The 26,531-nt window shown below is 43.3% G+C and overlaps 1 protein-coding gene across 1 annotated transcript in view; it reads right to left on the reverse strand.

The window, feature by feature from the left end:
• The window catches only part of vopp1b (VOPP1 WW domain binding protein b), a 95,840-nt gene that overhangs the window by 21,196 nt on the left and 48,113 nt on the right, over positions 1–26,531 (reverse strand). The window contains exon 3 of the mRNA XM_080020578.1: positions 1,582–1,659. Coding sequence (XP_079876704.1) covers positions 1,582–1,659 — 78 coding nt within the window. The remainder of the gene's footprint in view (positions 1–1,581; positions 1,660–26,531) is intronic.

Here is a 26,531-nt window from a genome sequence, read left to right on the forward strand (position 1 = left end):
GGAATTTTTTATAACCATGAGTGCATCGCGGTCGTATGAGTTAACTGTTGATGTTTTTTTGGCGGACATTATAATAAAAAAATTAAAAAAATACTAAAAAGTAAGAAAGTAACCGGAGCGCCGGCGCAGGCGACCGCTAGGGGCGGCGCCACTATCGCCTATATGCTGTTTTATGCATGGAGTTGCTGCTTCATGATTGCATAAACAAAAAGGTGTACAGGTGTGCCTAATAAAGTGGCCATTGAGTGTATATAACATGAGTGGCAATTACAGATGATGAACAGCTAGGACCACACACTGAGAGGCAGGAGAACATACTAGGGCCATCAGCTGGCTTGCATTCTCTTGCATGCAAGAGAAGCGAGAGAGACAGATAGACAGGGGAGACTAGCGTACAGCAGTGACAAGTTTGGTCAAGGATTGATAAGATAGGTATGAGGGAGTACACAGAGAAACCAATATGATAAGCTACTGTCCTTTATAATTTTCTGGGCAGGGCTGCTCGTACTACGCTTGTAAAGAGGAAGTTGTCGATTTAAAACGGTTTGACTCTGGGGATTTTCTGCAAAGAAAAAAGCTTGCATTCACCGGTGCCAATGTGGAGTACTTTCTGCATGCCTGATGACTTTTTTTCTGTTTGTATTCAGTGATGTACACAGCACAGCGCTGCTTGCCTACTGCGAATGATGCCCAAACACCTGTTCACAGATTGAACATAATTGAAACAAAATCATTATTCATTATAGACTCCACTGTAATGTCATGGTTATGGTGATATCTTGCGTATCCCTACAGCGACCTCCACACTAAAACCACAGGATGATCAGAATGTTCACACTTATCATTGTAAGTTAATCGTAGATTTCATCCATCTGCAATAAACACCTGTGTGTTTTAACAAAAAGTACAAATCTCACAAAGCACACTACAAAGGATTTTTTGTTAATTTATTCAATATTCTCCAAGTTCCACAAGTTCCAGAGGTCCTAATCTCTCTAGATGCCTGCAAAGCATTCAATCAAATTCAATATGCATATATTTTTATGCCACTGGAGAGGTTTGTTTTGGACCAATTTTTCATTCTGGGATAAGGGTTCTATAGTCTATGCTATGTGTTTATGTCCTTTGAGCAATTAGTGAGTGGATATTAGGTTCCAGACACCCAATACCATATACCGATGGTCATGCCAATCATTCCATTTTAGTCTGCCATTGTTTGAGAAATGATGTTATATTTGTAATACGGACATCAGTAATATTATATGATGTGTGCCATCTGTTGGCTTGACACTTAAAATCAATTAAAATAATTACATTTGAATGAATTGGAAGGCGGGACAACTGCATTCCAATTATGTAAAATGAGATGTCGAGTCATCACCAACCCATCTTTGGTTCACTTTTCTTTGACCTAGAATCTCCTTTAAGAGACTCAATGCAACACACTGTCCCTCAATGCAAATCTATGCAGTGTTGTCACCAACAGGCTGAAATGAAAGAACCATGGTTATATGATAATTTGTATATCCACTATGTCAGGGTAAGAGAACACATGGTAAGAAATTAGAACTTCTGACTTACCAAAAATACCATAGTCTCTGGAAGGACAAGGCTCGGACACAACAGCGGGTCCCACAGCAGTCCTCGTAAGAACGGCAGCTGCAATGCACACACACACACAGAATCAAACCTAGAATATATTGCTACCAGCCAGGGCGCCAAAATAATCAATTGCCCCATTAGCTTTTGGAATGGGCATTAGAGGAAAAAATACGATGCTATTATACAATATACGTACATGTAGCGTTAATACCTACTTTAATATTTAATAATTTCTAATTAATAATTATCTTGTCAGGGCACCACCCTTCTCTCTGGGACCTAATGAAATTTACTTTAAGCAAATCAATCATTAAGCATAATTTATAAATCTCATAACCTGAAGTGTGCAGTTTCTCTCATTTAGGAATCCCTCAGTAACTTCTTGAAGCTGAACATTACAAGACAAGGACCTTAGAAAAAATAAAACATTTATTTATAGCTAAGAATGCTTGGCAATAAATGGTAAAATAAAGAATGGTAAATAATGTAAATAATAAGAAATTCAACAAATCACATAAGAAAATAATTAACTGGAAAATAAACTCATCATTGATTTGGCAGCAGCGGAGGGAGTTTGTGATTGGAGGTAGAATATAAACGAAATATATTAAACGAAAGAGTAAATATAGTTTCTATGTTCTAATCTAAAGATTTCAACTCTATTCGACACCAACTCTTAATCAGAGATGCAGCAGAAGAATCTTCTGCGGATTTTTGTTACTTGCAACATGTCCTACGGGTTGTTTAACCGATGGGTAAGCCCTCTGGTTGTCACTTGGTTTTGTCCTGGGACACAATAAGCTTCAGTGGAGAGATCCACGGAATGTAGAGTCGGAGGCTCGGAGAGTTGCAGACTTCCAGTCTTAGTTTTACCCTTTGGGGCGGTGTGCGAAGGCGTCGTTACAGCAGTGTTGATGAGGGTGCAGGGTGATTGAAACTGAGGTAGTCTCAAGGCTTGGTTGGTGAGTGGAGAGTGGTCCTTAACGGTTTAAATCTAACTTGCTTAAAAATAAACTTGTAAGTAATGTCGTTGGCCATTTGGCGATATTTAAAAAGTTATTATTAACTCGAGAAATCGGGTTGCTGAGTTACAAAATCTAACCTGAAAACTTTGGTGACTAAAAAAAGTAAGAAGAAGCGGATCTATGTTGCATATTTGTAGGCCCCTGTTTTAAGTAATGGCTGAAGGAAGCCATTGACAAAGAACACTCACCTATTTTTGTAACTGGTGAGAAGGGGGCATGTCCATATCTCCGTAAAAGTTTATTCCTACTTTTATACAACTATTTAAGTTGGAATTTTACACGGAACACTTCACACAACTCCTTCCATTACCGTCAACCCAAAGATTGGAAACATCGTATAGACTGTGTCCCTAAATCAAATCATATCTCGGGAATTGAAAGACACTTTGTACGTTTTAACATAGCATTCATTGTAAATTCAACGTAAAATTAACATTGGTTAATAACTACTTGACTTAACAAATTAAGTCAAGTGCACCCAGCACCTATCTCTGCAGTGTCCGGCAGAGGACCGGGGGAGAAGCAGCTGCAGCAACCACCAACTAGATGCTCAGCCCAGCAGCAACCACCAGCACTATCCAGCAGCCCAGCAGTCAGACCACCCCTCCAAGCAGCGCCCGCAACAGCCAAGCCCAGCTACATTTACACCAGCCAGCAAAACAGCCCAGGTCCCACGCTCTCGAAGAGAGGAAGAGGTAGTCCTCTTAGTCGCCCATCAATCAATCAATGAACAACAGGTAAAACCCCCATCCCCACACACACAGGAGAGCAGCCCTCTTCATGACACGCTTGTTCCACCTTGCCCACATGCTACAATAAAACTGTTACATTTCAACCCCATCTGTGTGCAGAGGCAGGCGGAACTTCCACAGGCAGGCTTTGATCTCCGTCTCTTCCCAATAGGAAAAGATTAATCCACAGGTCTGGAATAAAGTCCAGAATTATGAAGGGCTGTCCACTACATACACTATACAGAATATACAAAATGTGTATGGTGCGTTCTATGCACCAGATAAAGATAAATTACACAAAAGAGGGCAAGGGGCTATTTGTGAACTCCACTGCCATGGGGAAGAAATTGTTCTCGTGGCACAAGGTTTTGGTCTTGATAGACTTTGATAGACTAGGGTGGAAAGGGTGGGACCAAGACATGACTTTAGATATTTGCTATGGATCCATTGGAGGTGCTTTTAGATCAGTTGCAAGTCCTCCGATTGGCTCCTCGGACTACAATGTGGTGCACTCAATTCCCCCATACAGGACTGTAATGACTGGTCTGTCTTCCAGGATTCCTCTAAAAGTATTGATGATGAGCTGACAGATGTATGTAGCTATATTTCATTCTGTGTGGATACCCTCCAAGGATATTATTTCCAACACAAACAATAAACAATGGATTGAATAAAGTAACAAAGGAATTGAAAAGCTTGCTTTGTAATAAGAGAGCTGTTTTAGTACAGGTGGTGAAATTGCTTTCACACAAATTCCAAAGAACAAGAACAATTTATTTTATTATTTTAATTAATTTATCATTAAATACATTTTGCTTTGCTTTTATTGGTTGAGTCCTGCTAACAGATCAATTTCTCCAAAACCAAAGGGCATGATAATTGATTTTAGAAAATCCCAGCCCAGCATAACTTATGCGGGAATTTAAGGGAAAGACACTGACAGTGTCACAGAGTGCAAATGTTTGGGCGCTGAGAAATACTGATGCCATTTGTAAAAAGGTTAATTCGGTGATTGTTCTTTTTAAGGAAAAAAATATTGTTTTATGGTGTGCAATGTTTTAAAGTCACTCTTTTACCTCAAACCTTCAGCATTGTTGCCTGGTTTAGTCTTACTAATAAAAACTGGCTAACTGGACTGGTAAACATAGGGATTGCGGTGGGCCAATCAAGGCTCTAGGATATTTTCTTCAAGAAGTTCACCATGAAGACCCATTCAATCCCAGACTGTTCCAGTCATCCACTCCACAAGGAGTTTGAGCTCATTCACTCAGGACATCATTAAAAAAAAAAAAAAACAAGGCATGTCAGTCACTTAACTTTGTATGTGTCAAACACGTTATGCACTTAAGTGTCATAGCACATAAATGATGCTATGACAGTGGGAGTTAGCCAACTACCCAAATAGGATAGTCAAATATAATTTTTATGACGTGTTAAGATAAGATAATTTCATTTACACAAGTTATCGTGGTGTAATAGTTATGTGAAGAACAGATGTGGAGCTGAATACTTCTTTATTCACATTTTTGTTCTACAAATTATCTGGTACATACAGTTTGTGATTATGATTTTGTAAAACATACAGTATTATATCCACCAAATTAGTGGGTTTTGGAACAGGTAATCTCCCAGTGATCATTGGTGGCCCCATTAGGAGACCTTCGCAGATGCTTTAAGTAATGTATTGCATCCAGCAGGAGAGCTTCCTGTGGTCCAAAATGTATCAAGGACATTTCTTAAAATTGGCGGTGTATGTAACTTCTGTCATTATCCCATCCCACTGTAATGTTAATTTTGTATAAAATAATTAAGATAGGTTAAAGCAGGGGTGTCAAACATATGGCCCGCGGGCCGGATCAGGTTTAATCCGGCCCGCGAGATGATTTTGCAAAGCATAAAATTGAGCTGCAATTTTTCAATGAATGAAACTGCTTTTCTAAATGTGTCCAGTGGGTGTCACAATAGCAATTCTGTTAAGCAAGCAAACTGTTTATACTGGGGCTGAACAAGTAGGCTACAGCCAGTCCAGAGCTAGCCTGTCTTTCTGCCTGACCAATTTGAACATTACGTGCTTTGGCACCCTCATTGCCCCAAAATGTCTCTGTCAAAATAGAGAAAAGTGGACGCAGAGTGCAGAGTATTCCAAGAAAAAAGGTCATCCTCCTATATATTCACGGAAGTGAATGGGAAAGCTGTGTGTTTGGTGTGTTCACAGCATGTTTCAGTGCTGAAAGAATATAACAGTCCTCGCCACTATGAGACTCTTCATGGCGACAAATACAACAACTTTCAAGGACAACAGAGAAGAGAGAAGGTGAATGAATTATTGGCGGTTCTGAAGAAACAGCAGCGTTTACTCGTCGCCGAGAAATCAGTGATGCTGCAGTGAAAGCCAGCTACATTATAGCTAATAAAATTGCAGTGGCTTCAAAGCCACTTATTGAGGGGGAATTTGTAAAAACATGCATGCTGAAGGCTGCGGAGATTGTGTGCCCTGAAAAGCGCCAGGCTTTTGCAAATATCAGCCTGACAAGAAATACAATTGCAGGATTTCTGATCTTTCGGCGGATTCGGACAGCCAATTGAAGTGCAGTTTTAAAGTCATTTATTGCTTTTTCAGTTGCAATTGACAAAAGCACGGACATTACTGATGTTGCGCAACTGGCAATATTCATCCGCGGAGTTGATGACACTTTGACTGTCACCGAGGAGTTCGTGGAGTTCGTGCCAATGACGGACACCACAACAGCAGCTGATATTTTCACCGCACTCGTCGGCGCACTGGACAGGCTCGAAGTGGACTGGTCCCGCGCTTTCAGCCTGGCTACAGATGGTGCGCCCTCAATGGTCGCGAAAAATGCAGGTGTTGCGACAAAGTTCAGAGAGAAAGTGCAGACTGCAAATGGAGGCATGCCGCAGTCATGAAGTGGTTCAAAGATAAAATAACGGGACAATTGCGGGAGTTTGAGACACGCTTTCAGATTTTTGGTGAACTGGAGAAAGACTTCAAAGTTTTTTGCTTGACCATTCACCGCAAATGCGCTTCATCTGCCCGTCAACATCCAACTTGAAATAATAGAATTGCAGTGTGACTCAGATTTGAAGGGCAAGTTTGCCGCAGCTGGCTTGGACACATTTTATCAGTATCTCTTGCCACGTTACCCTAACTTGACAGCCCTTGCTGCAAAAGTGTTGTGCATGTTTGGAACCACATATCTTTGTGAGCAAGTTTTCTCTGTAATGAGCATCAATAAAACAAAGCTGCACTCAAGGCTCACAAATAAGCACTTGAATAACATCCTGAAATTGGCTACCATTCAGGATGTGACGCCTGATATAGATGCACTTGTGAAAGCTAAAAGATGCCAGGGTAACCCCGCTTAAAATGCTGCATGAGATACTGCACCCTGATATAGTTCTGTGAAAATGATTGTCTTCTGTGGAAATTTAAAGAAAATGAACAGAGTGTGATTTACTGTAATAATGTCAGTCACTTCAGTTCATAAGTTTGGTTTGATGAAATTGTTCATGCATTGCACAGCTTTTATTTTTCTATCAAGAAATAGTATAGCCTACAAGGCAGGGAGTAAATCAACCCTCTTGAATAGTTTCTACCTCGGTTTGTATGGTTTGTTGAGTTAGCACAGGATTAATATGTGGAAATGACAAATGAGGTATTTGATACATAAAAGAGTTGTTTTATTTATTTATTATTTATTTTGTATTTTTTTTCAATCCCAGATAGGCTGTGACTTAAAGTTTAATGGCTTTCTAGATACACTGAGACAAAGTCTAAGTCCTTTTTGGAGTTAAACAAAGAAAACAATCTGAAGTTGTTGTTATTTTTAAGTTTTTATGCCATGATTTTACTGGTCCGGCCCGCTTGAGAACAGATTTTCCTCCATGTGGCCCGAGCTAAAATGAGTGTGACACCCCTGGGTTAAAGGGAGGTGGGCCAACACCAACCACCAGTATATCTGTGATAGCACAGTCAATAGGAAAATGCACTGCCAAAATACATCCCGAAAGCCTCCCATTGAGAACATAAGACACCTGTGGGTGAATGTCTTTCTCCAATCGTCACTCCCTGCTAAACTCTCAGCACACTGTAGGCCATGGAACAGCAACCCTTGTGTTACCAAAGTGGAGATTGACACTGCTCTATGCTTATTTTGAAACGATGATTCTAAGCCTAAAATAATAATAAAACGTTGTACCCAAGAGAAAGCTTGCTGCTGTAATAGTAGGGTCACACCACCAGGGACAAGACTGCAGCGTGAAACCAAGAGGCTCTCGTCTCGTCGCCAGGTCTCTGTGCCCCTGGCTTTTGTGGCCGTGTCGGCTCGCCAAACATTTCAACCCTCTCTCCCTTTCAAAATTTAATATACATCATATAAATAGATGGTGCCATGTGTACTTTATTTTAATAAAATGTTTTCTTAGTAAAATAAATTACCTCTCAATAAAATTACCTAACTAATCTTGCCATCCGTCCCTTAAAATAAAGAATTGTCCGTATTGGAGAAACATAAAATGATGTGTTGATTAATATATCGATAGCTTGAGGGACATTTTTCATTTAAAAAATTGCCTTATCATGAACAATAGCCTGGGCCTCCATTTTCAAAAGACCAGCGCAATTGAGAGTGATTGTATGTTCACGCCTATTGGCTATCGCCCGGCGCCGCTCATTTCCATAAAATTTAACACAAACTATTTAACTTGTCGCCGTGAAGCCATGAGCTCATTGCCAAACGTAGCCCCGCCCCCTGCAGCTGGATGAAGCCGAGCTCAATTTGAAATGCATTGCATGTGTGCCAGCGGTGTCACTGTACCATAAGATAGTAATTCAATGCCAAATAACTGAGGAAGTTTTTCAATAGCCTTTGGATACCCTTTGCTTCATAGGTCAGAGCCATGTGAATTGCAATGAAGTCCATGGCATTACTGCAGTGCAGGCTAGTCTTCTTACCTTTATTGTCTATATCCCCTTTTTAATGAAACACCACATCTCAGTCAAGGAAGCAATTTTAGGGACATTTTATGAATAAATAGAGAATCCAGGTGTGCTTTTATAAGCAAATAAAGCGTAGTTAGATTAAATTTATGATTATTTCATAAGATGATAAACAGCTGAAAATCCAATTCTTACACAACAATTTACCCTTCATTTTCTTATCTTAACGGTACACATGTAATCAGATTTTTTAATCCAAATCATATTTCAATACATTTTAACAGATGTGTCGAGAAAGAAAATGATAGCTGCCCTTATTACATAAATATTCTATGGCTGAGAGCTTGGAAGAACATCCTGGCTGTCCCATTCTTTGCAAAAGCAATTTGGCTCAAAGCCATGAAAAAAAAAGCAGATAATGTAGTTCCTGGAGGTGGGAGTGATTGAATTAGAGCCATGATTACCATGATTGCCTCATCACAAAGGGGTAAAAGGGCTAGAAAGACTCGAGATGCAGCACAAGATGTGCTGGAGAGTTAAAAGGATTCGTTTAGGAGTAGGTTAAGGTATACTGGTATGCTTAAGATTCAGACACTTGCATAGAGAAGGGGAAGATGCATTGCTATTTCCAGAACGGCATCATACATGCTACATACTACATATACTGTACATACTATCGTCCAGAGTTCAGTATGTAAAAAGAACACTGGTTTCTTGGACATACAATGTCATCATACAACTTCCTTTAAGCACTTTGTGGGTTGATGCCGACAGTGCACTGAAACTTTTAAGGACATCTTGCCCTCACAATGCTGTGTGGATTACGCTTGCCAGCATAGTGTACAGTGCTTGAATACCTGGGATGCAACATTACGGGGAAAGTTATCGAACCGTTCGATATGCCCCCTGTATGTATTACAGTTTCATGGTATCACGGTAGAAGTCCAGCGTAAGCACAGTGTGCCACGAGTGCACGCTTCCTATTAAATCCACCGTTGCAGCTCCACCGGCCACATCAGTCATGTGGGGTCCATGCAGAAATTCATTATTTTTGCGCGAGAGGTCTATTTTTTTTTTCAGCTGAGCAAGGCTTTATTAATATTTGAATTATCCACTATCCTGGACACCTCCCCTTTGATCAGATGAACTTATGCAAATTATAACAACCCACCAATGAACTTGAACCCTTGTCTCCCCCCTTCCCCCACAGTCATACATAACAGAGCATTACATTAGTTATCTGTGGCAGACTACTATAAAAACATGTTTTACACCTTTTAACTTGAAAAAAAAATATATTTTTTTTTTACACTGAAACGGCACTGTTACCATCGCCCCAATACTGTAATACCTACCAAACCCTGAGCTCACTGTATCGTTGCATCCCTATTGAATACTATGGTGGATGTAGTATGTCTTCCTGGTACTTTTTTCATAGTATTTAGGCATATTTTGAACTATGTTTCAGACATACTAAGCAATAATTTGGCATCTCAAATGGTATGCAAGTATGCCATTTCGGACGCAGCACATATCTGTCGGAACTAGTACAGTAATTCAAGAATAAAAAGCAGTATTTTAAACCAAACAAAAATCTCACTTTGTCAGGAAAACAAAGCAGGGTGAGTAAAGAATTCAAGTTGCCTGTGCACTGTGAAACAAAAAAAGGGTAGGTGCCAGTGCACAAAAAAAGGAGATGGAAAGGTCAGATAGTAACAGCCTTCTTCAATCTAGGCAACTCTTTTTCTACCTCACAAACGAGCCTAAATTCCTGGACTTGTCAAATATGGAGCAATCACATCTCCTGAAGTCCCGGTGCTTGGAAGAAAGTGACACTCAAGATAACAATTTCTACCACTGACTAATATGTGCATTCAACACAAAATACCAGTCACAAAAATAAACTTTACCCTCGAGACAAAAATTGGTCTTGCTTGACTCCATAGGTTGAAACAGGTGGAACACTGAACAACTGTGACAACATACTTAAAAGATATGGAACACCACGCCAGTGGTCTGATTTCTTGATCTGTATAACTTACCAAAAGCTGTATACCAATAACTTTCAGGAAATATATATATATATATTTTTTTTTTACCTGTGCTGTCAGCATGCCGGGCATACAACACAGAGTATTTGTATGCCATTGCATCGAGGACAGAGTTAGTCTGCAAGTGGAGTTCAAGTTCTCAACCTGCAATGCAACTCTATTAATTCTTAAGTCATCAAGAACTGCTGCAATAACTCTGTCTTGTGGACGACCTGTAGAATGACAAGAGCACAGTTTTTGGTTATAGAGAACCACCACCAACCCCCCTTTAGAGAACTATTTATCATGTTTGGGTCTATAAACAACTGATCACTACTCCAAGAGAGGGAGAATCATCACAGGTGAGACAAATAAACATAAATACAAACAACATTTGTGACCCACCACAGCAAAAGCCGCCATCTCGCGCATCTGAAAATCGCCAGGAGCAGCCAAATAAGTAGAAAAAACCTCTCTTGATGAAAAATGAGATTTTTCCAGATTCGTGTTCCTTTGTGTTTTTTTTTTTTTTTTTTTTAATCTCTCAACATATTTTCAAAACCAAGTTTGATTTATAAAAAGTAGAAACATGGAGTTAAATATTCCTGTTAGATTACATGGGGAAACGCAGTTCACCTACCGAGACCCTAAACAACACTGAACGACCCAGATTGATTGTTTCCTTTAAAGCGACCGTCCAGGTGAAGATCATTCATCCATATTCCATGTGATGTTACGTCACAATGTGAAACCGTTTTGATAGAATTCAGCCTTTAAATATTACGTGTTTTATACACACACAGAGACAATGATGTAGAGGGGGCGTGTCACTGACGTTACCGTCACTTCCCTAAATAAGATGAGGCTCCGATTTCACTTGTCTGTGAAAACTCTGGTTGATTAGGAGAAGTGCGTGGAGGAAGATCTAAATCATATGGCGGATGTTAATCGGAGCAGTGCAATAGATCCAAGTCAGTTTAAGCAGCGCACACTGGACTGAATTTTCTGCGATGATAGTCAGTTCTCCGACAGTGACACTGAATCTGATATTACTCCGGACTTGGAGAACATTTCAAACAGCAGATTTGAACCCGAATGTGACTATGAAACTGAATATTTTCAAGAACCACCGGAAAATAAATTCCACTTTTATAAAACATGTATATTCTTACTGTTAATTAAAAGCTTATTTCAAAACAAAAATACATTCAACGTTCCCTCAAAACACAAGAACAAAGCAGTGATTGGCCCATTCCGCAGTATGTTAAGTAGCCATGTGGCTTTGGCTACACCATTTGCATTCTGCGAGCTAGGTGAATGAAGCCAAGTCTCGGCGAAACTTTCAAGGCGATTATCTCAGAAATACAGATTGCCACACCCTTGTCATTAAAAAGTCATAGCTTTAAAAATATTTGCTTGATTCGCACAAGTGACACCTTGTTTGGAAGCTCTGATTCTGAAAATAACCGGGAAGTATGTGGTGGGTCACATTTACACAAAAACATAAACATTGGACGACAACATATAAACAGCAACAGCAACAGTTAATTAGGTCCAGGAAAACTGGAACTACAACTGGTCACGTGGCCTCTTCCTGTCATAGTTATGGCAGTAAATGAGGGAGGAAAGGAGAGGAATGCAACCAGGAGGGTGCTAGGGTGCACTCGAAGTAGGTGTGGTGGTGTGGGCGTGTGTGTAAGATGTCCACCGGTGAGTTTACATGACTTATCCCCATTGGTACTGGTGTAGAAGGTCGGTATTATGTCGCGGCGCCTTTAAGCAGCGGATAGGGCCCCGAAACCCCCGAAACCCCCCAAACTCTGCAGCCTTGTAGACACCCTACGGCTACAGGAAAGCCCCGAGTACCCTGCCCTGTGGCCACAGATGACCCCCAGAGAAGCCAGAGGGCCGTGGAGCAACCCCCAAGCCCAGCCCCGAAGAGCATTACCCAGTCCCAGGGAGCACGAGGAGACCCTGCACCCCAGAGGTGCACACATACAACCAACCCCCAGGTGCAAGCACAAGACGCAGCCGCAGGCACAGAACAAGGCACGGACCACAGGCCCGGATCCTGGCCCCACTGCGATAGACCGACACCCCGCCCGAGCCACACGAGCCGCCCACCCCACGGGCGAGCTGGCAGGACTCCCATGCCCACCCACACCCTGCGCAAGAGGGAGGCCCGCCCCACCGCAGCCGACCAATCTCCCCACCTGGCGTGAGCGCCAAGTGCCCATACACGTAGCAGCATGTGCTCAGTGCGGGGCGCCTCCATGTTACACCACACCCCACCGATGCCAGCAGGCCGCCAGATATACAGGCCCACCACCACTCCCAGCACCTGGGGCGCCCGCCGCGGAGAAGCCGCGCAGCAGAAGCAAGGAAATCTATTCACAGACAGTTCTATTGGATTCAAGTAGAGGGCTCAGAAATTTATACAATGCAAGGAGAACCTCAAACTATTAATTATTATTCTTATAGAAACAGCCTGCAGTAACAGCTATATAGCATGCCCCATGCACCACCACCACATGGTGGTGTATGAGGGACGCGAGGCCTGGCAGGGAGGAGAAAACATCAGAGAAGCGACGCTGAAGTGCAGCCACGTCCATCCTCTGGGACAGAGAGAGATAGTCACTCAACAGGGCTGGGGTATGATGGGCCGCTTTTTGAACCTCCGGCCCCAACTCATCCCACTCAATGACCAGAGCCCCCACCCTCCATTCTTTTAAGAGGTTCAGGCGATAAATCTGTGTCGTCCCCTGCATGTCAGATCTTCGACCTCATAATCATCCTCTCCAACCCGCCGTGTGACCACAAAAGGCCCTTGCCACTTCACAAGTAATTTAGAGCTGAATGTAGGGAGCAACACTAACACCTTGTCTCCCGGGGCAAATTGCCTAAGCTGAGCCACTCTGTCATATAACCAGCACTGGAGTTCCTGAGCCTGGAGCAAATTCTACCATGACAAGCGCCCCGGCGCATGTAGCTTTGCTCTCAGGTCCATAACATATGGATTTACTCGGTCTTACTGGTGCTTAAGACCTTCCTCCCAGTTTTCTATAATTAGGTCTGCACACCTCTCCTGCAAAAGAAGAGTTCAAAGGTAGAAAATCCCTTGGAGGCCTGAGCAACTCCCACACCGCAAACAACAGGGGGTCAGACCCCCAGTCCAAATTATGGCTATTGTCGTGAACGAACTTCGGAACCATGTTTTTCAGCGTTTTATCAAAACGCTCCAGCAGACCGTTGGTCTGGGGATGGTAAATGCATCAACGCATAAACAAATTGAGCGGATGTCCAATTACTGGTAAAGTTACCGAAGTGTATGTGACATGAAGGTAGTGCCCTGGTCATTCAGGATTTCCATCGGAATCCTGACTTGGAAGATGACCTGAAACAGTGACTGCGCCACACATTTGGCCGTAATACTGCGCAATGGCAGCGCCTCGGGTACCGGGTTCTATAATCCACTAGGACTAACACAAAATGATACCCAACGGCACTGTGGTCTAACGGCCTGATGAGGTGGATACTGAGTCTTTTCGAATGGGACCTCGACTAGAGGAAGGGGCCTCAATGGCGCTCTTGAAGAAGCCGGAGGGTTGACTAACTGGCACACCATTTACGCACATTTGCCCAAATGCCTGGCCAATAGAAGCAGGCCATTATCCGCTGTTGTGTTTTCTCGTGACCGAGGTTACCGGCCATCGTGTTATGGTGAGCCGCCTGGAAGAGCATTTCCTGGTGGCTCTTCTGCACCAACAACTGGGTTATTTCCTCTCCTGTCTCAGTGTCATGGCTCACTCGATATAACCTGTCCCTAATCACCGAAAATTACGGTTGAGTGAGCACGGCATCTGGGCGGATCAATACAATATCGATTTTAACTACCCCCTCAAAAGCCCCACGTAGGGTGTTGTCCCGTGACTGCTCCAGTGGAAAATTGTTGTTAGGGAATATCAAGGGGACCGGGGGAGATCCCACTTGGGATTCCGCCGTGCTCGCTGATGACCCCTCCGCTTCAGCGCACGCCACGCAACACTCACATCTCCCAACCGACCGTGAATACACTCCCCCAGCCACACTCAGCAACGCATCAAACTCTGACAAATCCATGGCCAAGATCAGGGAGTGCGACTGGCGGGAACTAAATGCAGCCTGCACCCTATGGTTTTCCCACTTGTAACGGTTTTCGAGCCGGACATTGGATAGGTGTGAAAATCCCCATGCACATAACAAATTTCTCCCCATGACGATTCCACCAAAGGCCCGGGTTAAACCACACGTTGCTGGATCATCGTCTGCCAACACCTCGAGCATAGCAAAGCCCCCTTGTAGCCTTACCGCTACTTGGTAGGCCCCTTCCCGACCAGGGGAGGGGTCCTGCGGGCCGGTGACCAGGACAAACTGGCCGAGTTGCATTCGTGGGCAGTCCCAGCAGTCGTGGCCGGGCTGCCTGCAGTGCCCTCACCCCTTCTCAACAATCTTCTCAACAGCTTAAATCTTTTTCGACCACAATAACCTACAGGTTACCTGAATCTTTTTGACTACGATAAAATCACACCTTTCGGCCCGAATCTATCAAGCCACAACAGTTGCCTTCTGTATCTATGCCCCAAGTAAATGGAACACCCTGCCGGAGGACCTGAGAGAGGCCCCCGCACTCAACACTTTTAAGAGCAGGTTTAAAAACCTTCTGTTCACTACAGTCCATGACTGACTTCTGTGTGTGTGTGTCTTTTCTATGTTGTGAAATTTGTGTGTGTGCTCTGTATGCTGTGAGATCTGTTTATTCTGCACTGACTGGTCTTATGATTGCACAGACATTATATTATATTTTCTTTGATTGTATTTCTTTGAAAAGCGCATTGTGTTGCCCTGGTATGAAATGAGCTTTATAAATAAGGTGTGACTTGACTTGACACATCATTGTTTCACATACCATATTTGCATCTTTATTTTGTCATAATTACAAGTATTTCATAAGTTTCTGTCTTTCATTAATTTCTTTATCTTATATGTTTACTTGTTGCTTCAGAGCCATCTTGCACGCACTGATCGAGGCCTGCAATCTTCTGTTCTGAAGTTATACATGCCCTGCTGGCACTCCACCTAATTATGGGTCTTAATGACGGAGAGGGTTGGTGTAAGTACATACAAACTCCTTCAGTAACTTGATCCAAGCGCAATTTAATGGTGGACACCGATTGCACATGCAGGGCCATTTAAGTGGCTGTGGTCTCGAGAATTGCCGTGTTCTGTTGTGCTGTGTGTTAAGTGTTGTTTGTGTTAAGTGTTGGATGATTCATTGTTGTGTTTGTGTGTAAACGGAATCTGTAATCTGAGTATAAAGGTTTGTTGTATGGTCTTAACCCCGGACCATCGCTTGACCCACGACTTGGCCAGTCAACAGGGCCCATACAAACTAAGGTGAGTAGAGCCATTTTGAAAATCTGTCTTAGTGTTGACTGTCTGGGATGACTTGGTAGTTGTAGTTGTGTGTTTCCTCCTCATGGCCACTGTGTTTTGTGTTGCAGTATTGATGCTGAAATTGATGTCATTTGAATGCTGTTTGAGTGGTGTTGGGATAAAGATGACGGAAATATTATTGTATTGTGAGGGAAATAGAATGACACGGAAAAGTGGATGAGAAAATTACTTAAAAGTCATGTACGGAGATAGGGGAAAGTGAATGGCTAGAGGGTTGGAGAATGGTGAATGTGTGTGTGTGACTAAACCCCTCCCCACAGGATCCAAAGCTTAGCCACCACATATATAATTATAATTAAAACACTGAGTTCCACCCACTCAAAGCCACACACATTTAGCATAGACAATTGCGCTGATTATCAACTAATAAAAACGAGAACCTCACAACTGACTGACTCAAACTGAACTGACCTGACCCTAACTGAACCACCAGAACCATCTCGCCCGCTCACCAACATCCCTTGAGCACAAACCCCTCCATCAGTTCGAACCTCGGGACTAGGTCCTCGTAAAGAACCTACGACGGTCAACTTGGCCCACTCCCCACTTCCTGGGTTTGCTCCGAATCCTGCTTGTCACCAACACTGCCCTCAAGGTCGAAGGCTGCGCCTCCTGGGTTCAGGCCTCCCACAGCAAGAAAGTTCCTACTCACCTTTAGGTACTCGTTGAGGAGACAACGTGAGTGTACACCGAATGATTCTCACCCTGCAACCGCGATGGAACCACATCAACCACAACACCGCCGTGGCACCCCTTCCGCCATCCAGGCTTCTGTGGCCTAAGAGCCACCTTATGTTTTTTACTCGCAATTTCTATATTGGTTGTTGTTGCCATAATTATTTGTTTCTGATGTTTTACTGTGTGTTTCATTTTCAGCATTTGTTATGTTTTACATTTTCTGCATTTATTGGGTTTAATCAGCCGGGACAAGCTTCAACTGGTACAGGAGCAGGTCACCCATTTGGGTCAAGTGCTCTCTGCCCAGGGGAAATGCTTGTTTTAAAACCTGTTTCCAGTATCCAAGCTGTTGATCTCCCACACACGACACGCCAACTCATGTCTTTTCTCGACAGTACTTCATACTGCCACCAGTGGATTCCTGATTATGCATCACATGAGGCTCCCCTGTCCGCGCTTGTCCTTGCCTCCAGTCTTAGCCCGACTGATGCGATGACATGGACTCCCGAGGCTCAGATGGCCTCACTCATCTGAAACATTCCCTTACCATCACACCCACACTCGGTTTCCCTGACTATAGACTCGCTTTACTCAGTTGGTGGATCAAAAGGGTGGATATATGTTATCAGTGCTGGATACAGTGGAGCAAAAAAGTATTTAGTCAGCCACCAATTGTGCAAGTTCTCCCACTTAAAAAGATTAGAGAGGCGTGTAATTTTCATCATAGGTACACTTCAACTATGAGAGACAGAATGGGGGGAAAGAATCCAGGAAATCATATTGTAGAATTTTTAATTAATTAATTGGTAAATTCCTTCGGTAAAATAAGTATTTGGTCACCTACAAACAAGCAAGATTTCTGGCTTTCACAGACCTGTAACTTTTTCTTTAAGAGGCTCCTCTGTCCTCCACTCGTTACCTGTATTAATGGCACCTGTTTGAACTCGTTATCAGTATAAAAGGCACCTGTCCACAACCTCAAACAGTCACACTCCAAACTCCACTATGGCCAAGACCAAAGAGCTGTCAAAGGACACCAGAAACAAAATTGTAGACCTGCACCAGGCTGGGAAGACTGAATCTGCAATAGGTAAGCAGCTTGTTGTGAAGATATCAACTGTGGGAGCAATTATTAGAAAATGGAAGACATACAAGACCACTGATAATCTCCCTCGATCTGGGGCTCCACGCAAGATCTCACCCCATGGGGTCAAAATGATCACAAGACCGGTGAGCAAACATCGCAGAACCACACAGGGGGACCTAGTGAATGACCTGCAGAGAGCTGGGACCAAAGTAACAAAGGCTACCATCAGTAACACACTACGCCGCCAGGGACTCAAATCCTGCAGTGCCAGACGTGTCCCCCTGCTTAAGCCAGTACATGTCCAGGCCCGTTGAAGTTTGCTAGAGAGCATTTGGATGATCCAGAAGAGGATTGGGGGAATGTCATATGGTCAGATGAAACCAAAATAGAACTTTTTGGTAAAAACTCAACTTGTGTTTGGAGGAGAAAGAAAGCTGAGTTGCATCCAAAGAACACCATACCTACTGTGAAGCATGGAGGTGGAAACATCATGCTTTGGGGCTGTTTTTCTGCAAAGGGACCAGGACGACTGATCCGTGCAAAGGAAAGAATGAATGGGACCATGTATCGTGAGATTTTGAGTGAAAACCTCCTTCCATCAGCAAGGGCATTGAAGATGAAACGTGGCTGGGTCTTTCAGCATGACAATGATCCCAAACACACCGCCCGGGCAACGAAGGAGTGGCTTCGTAAGAAGCATTTCAAGGTCCTGGAGTGGCCTAGCCAGTCTCCAGATCTCAACCCCATAGAAAATCTTTGGAGGGAGTTGAAAGTCTGTGTTGCCCAGCGACAGCCCCAAAACATCACTGCTCTAGAGGAGATCTGCATGGAGGAATGGGCCAAAATACCAGCAACAGTGTGTGAAAACCTTGTGAAGACTTACAGAAAACGTTTGACCTCTGTCATTGCAGACAAAGGGTATATAACAAAGTATTGAGATTAACTTTTGTTATTGACCAAATACTTATTTTACACCATAATTTGCAAATAAATTCTTTAAAAATCAGACAATGTGATTTTCTGGATTTTTTTTCTCATTTTGTCTCTCATAGTTGAGGTATACCTATGATGAAGATAACAGGCCTCTCTCATCTTTTTAAGTGGGAGAACTTGCACAATTGGTGGCTGACTAAATACTTTTTGCCCCACTGTATGTTACCGGTGCTGTGCCAACCCCATGGGGGAAAACTCCTCCCGGTGGAATATTTGTCTTCTAAATAAGACCCAGTAGCAGCTGGACTCCCAGTGTGCTTATGTGCGCAGGCCGCAGCGAAAAAGGCAGTAACAGCGGTCGTGCCGTATGTGGGCTACTTGCAGTGCACGCTGATGATGCCCCATGCTGTGGAACTGATCATACAAATTGACAAACCAACACAAATGAAACCACAAAGACTTTTGCGTTATCATGTGTGTCTGCTTGACATGCCAAACATAAAAATCCAACGCTGTTCCCCACTCAACCCAGCCTCATTACTCGCCCCAACTGATGTCACAATAAATGAAACACCACACGACTGCTTACGAACCATCTAAATCGCGTACAGGCCAAGGGTTGACATCCGTGAGGACCATATCCCTGACGCAGACCTCACCCTCTGTGTGGACAGTTTGGCTTCACAATGCAGAGATACAGGTCAATCAAATGTGGGTTTTGCCGTGATTTCGATGGAAGACATGCAACCGCTTAAAGTAGGCAAACTCCCTAATCATCTGTCAATGCAGGCCGCCAAACTCATTGTGCTGACCGAGGCATGCAGGCTGGCCGAGGGACAAACGGAATGTCTACTCAGACAGCCGCTATGCCTTTGGCGCCCTGTGGGAACAGAGGGGATTTCTGACGTCAACAGAGACCCATCGCTCACCACACACTCATGAAAGAACTCTTACTTACTCGCCGCACACACCAAAAACACAGACTCCTCACAGACTCAGTCACACTAGGAAATGCTCTGGCCAACGCATGCGCAAAAGAAGCCGCAGTCACGAACCTGGTGCATTTGTTTGTGGCGACGGACCTGAACACTAACAATGACCCCACTGAAATGGCTACCATTACCGAGATCCAAAAGCGTGCCGAAAACGCAGAACGACAGTAATGGAAAATTAAGGGTTCCATGTTCTCCAACCGAATCTTTTACAGGCCTTATAGTCTCCCCTGTCTGCCTACTGCTGTATCCCTCCTATTCATAAAAACAGCACACGGCCTTGATCATGCCGTACGCGATGCAATGGTGAGAGCGATACATAAGGTTTGGTATGCTCCGGGACTCCGTGTCTTCCAGTGGTGGTTATTAAACTGCATGGTCTGTGCACGTCACATAGCACAGGGCACAGCCCAACTGCCTGTACTGGCTCACTCATTGTGCCACTGCTTCAGCCGCCGTCCTCGCTTTATTATGCACTTGTTTGGTTTTTCCTCATACCATTACTACACCGCATGACCACCCAAGTCGTTAAGAACTTTGTTGCCATCCCCCTTGACGACCCTGAGCCACCCCAGGACACTTGGTCACCCCCTTATGCAGGCCCTGACGACCATCCCAACACCCCTTCCTTACAGGACACCCGAGTTTAAAACCACACGATGCGTTACCTTGAATCTTTGTGAATTTGTAGTGTTGATGTTTTCTTGGTTTGTACACACACACACACACACACACACACACACAGACACACACACACACACACATATATATATATATATATATATATATATGTTGTTTCTGTCCGGACTGTGTCCATCTTGTCTCACTTATACCTAGAACCGTGAGATTATAGTTCCTCATCGCTGCTGCTGCTACTTGGAATGTCTTCCCTGTTTCGTACATGGTTCTCACGCTCCACGATCCGATGTGGGCAACCCTGGTCGAAAGAAGGGTGGTCAGCCTCGTCGCTTCCAGAGACTTCTGGCTTTCACCCCGAGGCGTCATAAACCTTCTCATCGAAGACCCCTCTCTTCCCTGGGCCAAGGTGTTGATGTCTTGATCTCTTGTTGGCGTTTCTGTAACAGGAAGTGTTTTACGGGGTGAAGTTGTTAGCCCCACGCCCAACCCCCAACCTGGAGGACCAGGTGCTGCTTTTCGTTCGGCCTCTACTCAAGAAACCTGCCCGGCTTGGTTGAACCTACTGAGGGTATGAACCCCCTCCGGTATAGCCTTCTGAGTCACGGAGGCACGCAAGCCTCTCCACCACAACAAGGTAGCAGCACTCGGAGAAGCTATATGTGTATATATATATATACATATATACACGTGTGTATATACACGTGTGTATATATATATATATATATAAATTATATACATATATATATTGTTAGAAATAATATGGTGCCTCTGGTTGGAAACAGTTCCATTCATCCTTTTATGACCAATCACGCACATGTTCCTGTACTTTTACGTTTGCGTTTATGTTGTACATGTTGTTGTTCGTGCGCCTCTGGTTGGAGTTAGTTCTTTGTGATCCATATGTCCTTTTGTGACCACTTGCATAGATTAGACTATATAAGGGTCCAGGGAAGAATGGACGGGGCTCCGACTTTACGAACTGGAACGGAGCCTGCACTTTTTGATTCTGCCTGACAATAAATTTGACCAACTCCTAAAGTCGTGTTACGTCCTCTGATTGACGCTCCTACTCAACCCATCAACGAACACGCGGAGAACCTCGGAGGTAATTATCATCAACAGAAGTTTAATAATTGATCGCAACAGGGTTGAGAAAGGTTTTCACTAACAACTGAACGACTTGATGATCCTTCGAGGAGGATATATTTTTTCTCCAACAAAATACACACACACACACACACACACACACACACACACACACACACACACACACACACACACACACACACACACACACACACACACACACACACACACACACACACACACACACACACACACACACACACACCGGCCACTTTATTAGGTATACATTGCTAGTAACGGGTTGGACCCCCTTTTGCCTTCAGAACTGCCTTAATTCTTTGTGGCACAGATTCAACAATGTGTTGGAAACATTCCTCAGAGATTTTGGTCCATTTTGACATGATAGCATCACGTAGTTGCTACAGATTTGTCGGCTGCACATCCATGATGCAAATTTCCCGTTCCACCACATCCCAAAGGCGCTCTATTGGATTGAGATCTGGTGACTGTGGAGGCCGTTGGAGTACAGTGAACTCCTTGTCATGTTCAAGAAACCACATTGAGATGGTTTGAGCTTTGTGACATGGTGCATTATCCTGCTTGAAGTAGCCATCAGAAGATGTGGTCATAAAGGGATGGACATGGTCAGCAACAATACTCAGGTAAGCTGTGTCGTTTAAACGATGCTCAATTGATACTAAGGGGCCCAAAGTGTGCCAAGAAAATATACCCCACACCATTACACCACTACCACCAGCCTGAACCGTTGATACAAGGCAGGATGGATCCATGCTTTCATGTTGTTTACAACAAATTCTGACCCTCCCATCTGAATGTCGCAGCTGTAATCGAGATTCATCAGACCAGGCAACATTTTTCCAATCTCCTAATGTACATTTTTGGTGAGTCTGAGCCAATTGTAGCCTCAGTTTCCTGTTCTTAGTTGACAGGAGTGGCACCCGGTGTGGTCTTCTGCTGCTGTAGCCCATCTGCTTCAAGGTTCCACGTGTTGTGCGTTCAGAGATGGTTACTAAGAGTTACTGTTGCCTTTCTATCGTCTCGAACCAGTCTGCCCATTCTCCTCTGACCTCTGACATCAACAAAGCATTTTCGTCCACACAACTGCCCCTCACTGGATATTTTCTATTTTTTGGACCATTCTCTATAAACCCTAGAGATGGTTGTGTTTCAAAATCCCAGTAGGGCAGCAGTTTCTAATACATACCAGCCCGTGTGGCACCAACAACCATGCCACGTTCAAAGTCACTGAAATCCCCTTTGTTCCCCATTCTGATGCTCGGTTTGCACTTCAGCATGTGATCCTCACCGTGTCTACATGCCTAAATGCAATGAGTTGCTGCCATGTGATTGGCTGATTAGCCATTTGTGTTAACAAGCAATTAAGAGGGGTACCTAATAAAGTGGCCGGTGAGTGTATATATATATTACGTTTGTTTCTGACTCCCGAAAATAAAATGTCCATCTCAGGGAAATGCTCTTGAGCACATCTCTGATTCGACCCTTGTACAAGTAAAAAACAACGTCTGTCTACCTCTTTATTTAAAACCACCGACTGACAAACTGCAGATTAAAGTAACCCTTTAATTTCTGAAACAACCTCTGAAGGTGTCCTGTGGTATCTGCCAACAAGGCGTTAGCAGTAGATCCTTTAAGTCCTGTAAGTTGCAAGGTGGGGCCCCCATGGATCGGGCTTGTGTTCCAGCACATCCTGCAGATGCTCGATCGGATTGAAATCTGGGGAATTTGGAGGCCAAATCAACACCTTGAACTCTTTGTCATGTCCCTCAAACCATTCCTGAACAATTTTTGCAGTGTGGCAGGGCGGATTTTCCTGTTGAAAGAGGCCACTGCCATCGGGGAATATTGTTGCCATGACGGGGTATACTTGGTCCCAGAGCATCACACTGCCTTCTTGGCTGCATCCTCGTGCCATCTCTTCCCCAGGTAAACGCAGCACATGCACCTGGCCATCCAAATGACGAAAAAGAAAACGTTATTCATCAGACTAGGCCACCTTCTTCCAATGCTCCATGGTCCTGTTCTGAACCTCATGTGAGCTTTGTAGGCAGTGGACAGGAGTCAGCATGGATACAATGACCAGTCTGCAGCTACGCAGCAAGCTTCGATGTACTGTGTGTTAGGACACCTTTCTATCACAACCAGCATTAACTTTTTCAGCAATTGGCGCTACAGTCGCTCTTCTGAGGTATTGGCTAGAAAGGCTATCCTTCGCTCCCCATGCAGATCAATGAGCCTTGTGCGCCCATGACCCTGTGGCCCGATTCACCAGTTGTCCTTCCTTGGACCACTTTAGGTAAGTACTAACCACTGCATACTGGGAACACCCCACAAGACCTGCCATTTTGGAGATGGTCTGACCGAATCGTCTAGCCATCACAATTTGGCTGGTCAAAGTTGCTCAGATCCTTACGCTTGCCCATTTTTCCTGCTGACAACATCCACTTCGAGAACTGACTGTTTACTTCCTGCCAATTATATCCCACCCCTTACCTGTCAAGACAGGTGCCATTGTAAAGAGATGATACATGTTATTCAGGTCACATGATTCTCGCTTCACATGGTTTTAATGTTGTGGCTGATCGGTGTAAACCAATAGTGTAGTGGTCGACTGATTGATTGGTCGGTCGATTAATCGAGCCGAAATTTGCTTATTTTGAGATGTGCAGACTAGTTGTCATACATATATAGTACATATTGAATCAGAATATTTGAAATGGTTTCAATTCATAATTTTCTGCACTATCGATATTCCGGTAGCAGCTGTTTCCTCGCTGTCTCTTCTCTCCCACAGATAGTCACACACACACACCGCTGCGGTGCCCACATAGCCCCGCTTCCTCTCACTCACTCGCTGTCTTCACTAGTTTCATGCACTCTGGTTTGTTATGGTGTTAGCCCATTAAAAATGGCAAGTGTGGCAGCCTCCGCAACCTGGAGGTTTTTTTTTTTCCCTCCTCCAGACTACTGCACCACATGTGCGTTCCGGTTTTCCTGTGTTTTTATTTTAGATCTATATATTTTTGTGAGTTTTCTAACTTGTATGAAACAATTTTTTTTAAACACAACACTTTTCTTTTAAGTTTCAGTTCAATAACGGAATGGAGCGCACAGCAGAGCGCAGATCAGAAGCGCACACCATTGCAGGGGTTCCGATGGTGTAGATCCGCTACGTCGATGCTTTCACGCTTTCACTCTTAAAAATAAATAAAGCAAAAACCTGGCACATAAAAAGGGCACTATGGACGTGGTGTCCCCTGTGTGTCCCCACTGTTCCGTGGCGCGACACACATCTCCCTGTTGCTTTCCGTTGCTATGGGACTTAATTCACTAGAAACTAGATGTTTTTGTGTAAATATTTTACTTGTAAACAATAAATCCAGCACTTCTGCAATGGGGAGACTATTTCCTGACCATAATTTTTTATTTTTCATTCATGTTTTCCTTACAAAGTTTTGTTTTTTGATTACCTGTGGACATTTATTTAGTGAATAACTTTTTTTTATGTAAAATAAGTGCACTACAGAGACAATGTGGACAATAACATTAGTGTTAAATAAATGTTAATTTATGTTCAGCAATTTTGTGTCTCATTTGTTATTATTAGTCGTATTTAATCAGATGCAAAAAAACAACATCATCATATCAGCATTATATATTGGCCATCCCACTCTCATAATATCGGCATCGACCATTGAAAAACCAGTCGAGCAAAGGGGCTACACCTCCTTCATAGAACTGTTGTTTCAAAGCAAAAGTATCTCTCGATTTTTCGATACAAACATATATGTGAATGGGTGCAGTTGCTCAGTCACAAAGAAGGAGGAAGAGTGTGAAGAAATTGTTTCATAACAAAATTAATGGGTGCTAGGCTTGGGTAGATTTACGATTAAATTGTCTATCGGTGATCAACCCCATCAATTGCGTTTGACATTGATGACAGAGGATTTTTTTATAAAGTGTTTTCCTGCCAGGAAAAATCATTGAAACGGTAAAGTGCAGTTTACCGAGAAAGGGAGGGAGAGAGAGAGGGAGTGAGAGGAGGCGGAGGCTCTCCCCCCCTCCACTAAGAGCTGTTGATTAACCACTGGTGATCTATGTTTTCAGACTTATTGTGTTTCTAATGCTATGAAATGTTTGTTATCTCTGTGGTCTATTAATTGTGTTGGTTCATTTGCCTTTTTGTAAAACTACAGTCACTGCATCCTTTTAAACATATATATTTGTACAATAAGAGCTATAACATCTGATAAAACACGTCACTTCAAAACAATTTCTCACACACACACACACACACACACACACACACACACACACACACACACACACACACACACACACACACACACACACACACACACACACACACACACACACACACACACACACACACACACGCAGCGTCACATCAACACTTAAAATACACTGACATTTTAATCAATATGGAAAGTCACACCAAGGAGAAGCATCAGCGTTGTGAAAGCGGCATGTCACGAGGCTGCTAAATGCCTCCGAAATTCCCATAGAGGTCAGTTCAAAAGATGCATTTAATGAAAATATTTAATTACCAAGCCTGGTGTGAATCAACCACATACTGTGTTTAAAATCACTGATGTGTGGTCCTAACGTGGCTTACAGGGTTAAACTAACAAACTAATACATTTTCCCCTACAACAAATGTAACCTCACTTATGTAATAAAATAGGGTTTATATTTCACTTCATATTTGGGAAGTAGTTTTTTAAACTTTAGTGGTCGGGTTTAACGTACCGGTCTCCTTGCTTCTTGGAGTCAAGAAGCAAGAAGCTTGGAGACTAGAGTCCACAATTTGGGTCAAGCAATATATTTATGTAGTAGAGAAATGTATCTATGCAAACAGCAATCAATCTATTTATGTAAGGTATTAAGCTATTAATATATTTTATCAAATGTACAAGAATATATCCATTGCATGTTTTTCTTCATTAAATAATTGAACCACAAATAACACTTTATTACAGAAACAGCTCAATAAATAAAAATATAGATTGTTGAAATCTCCTGCATCCTCCTTGGGTTAATACTACGAACCCACTGCTGCTGTCCCTGGCTTCTCCCTCGGACCCACGGAGAACAACTGGCACCGCCTTCCTCCTATCAAAGCCTTAATGTATTTTTTATAGATTACTTATTTTAGGGTTGAAACGCATTGATTTTAAAGATTATTATTAATTCCGCGATAAAGCGTGTTATATTCAAG

Source organism: Zeus faber (assembly GCF_960531495.2).
Source record: "Zeus faber genome assembly, chromosome: 19".
Lineage (NCBI taxonomy): Eukaryota > Metazoa > Chordata > Actinopteri > Zeiformes > Zeidae > Zeus > Zeus faber.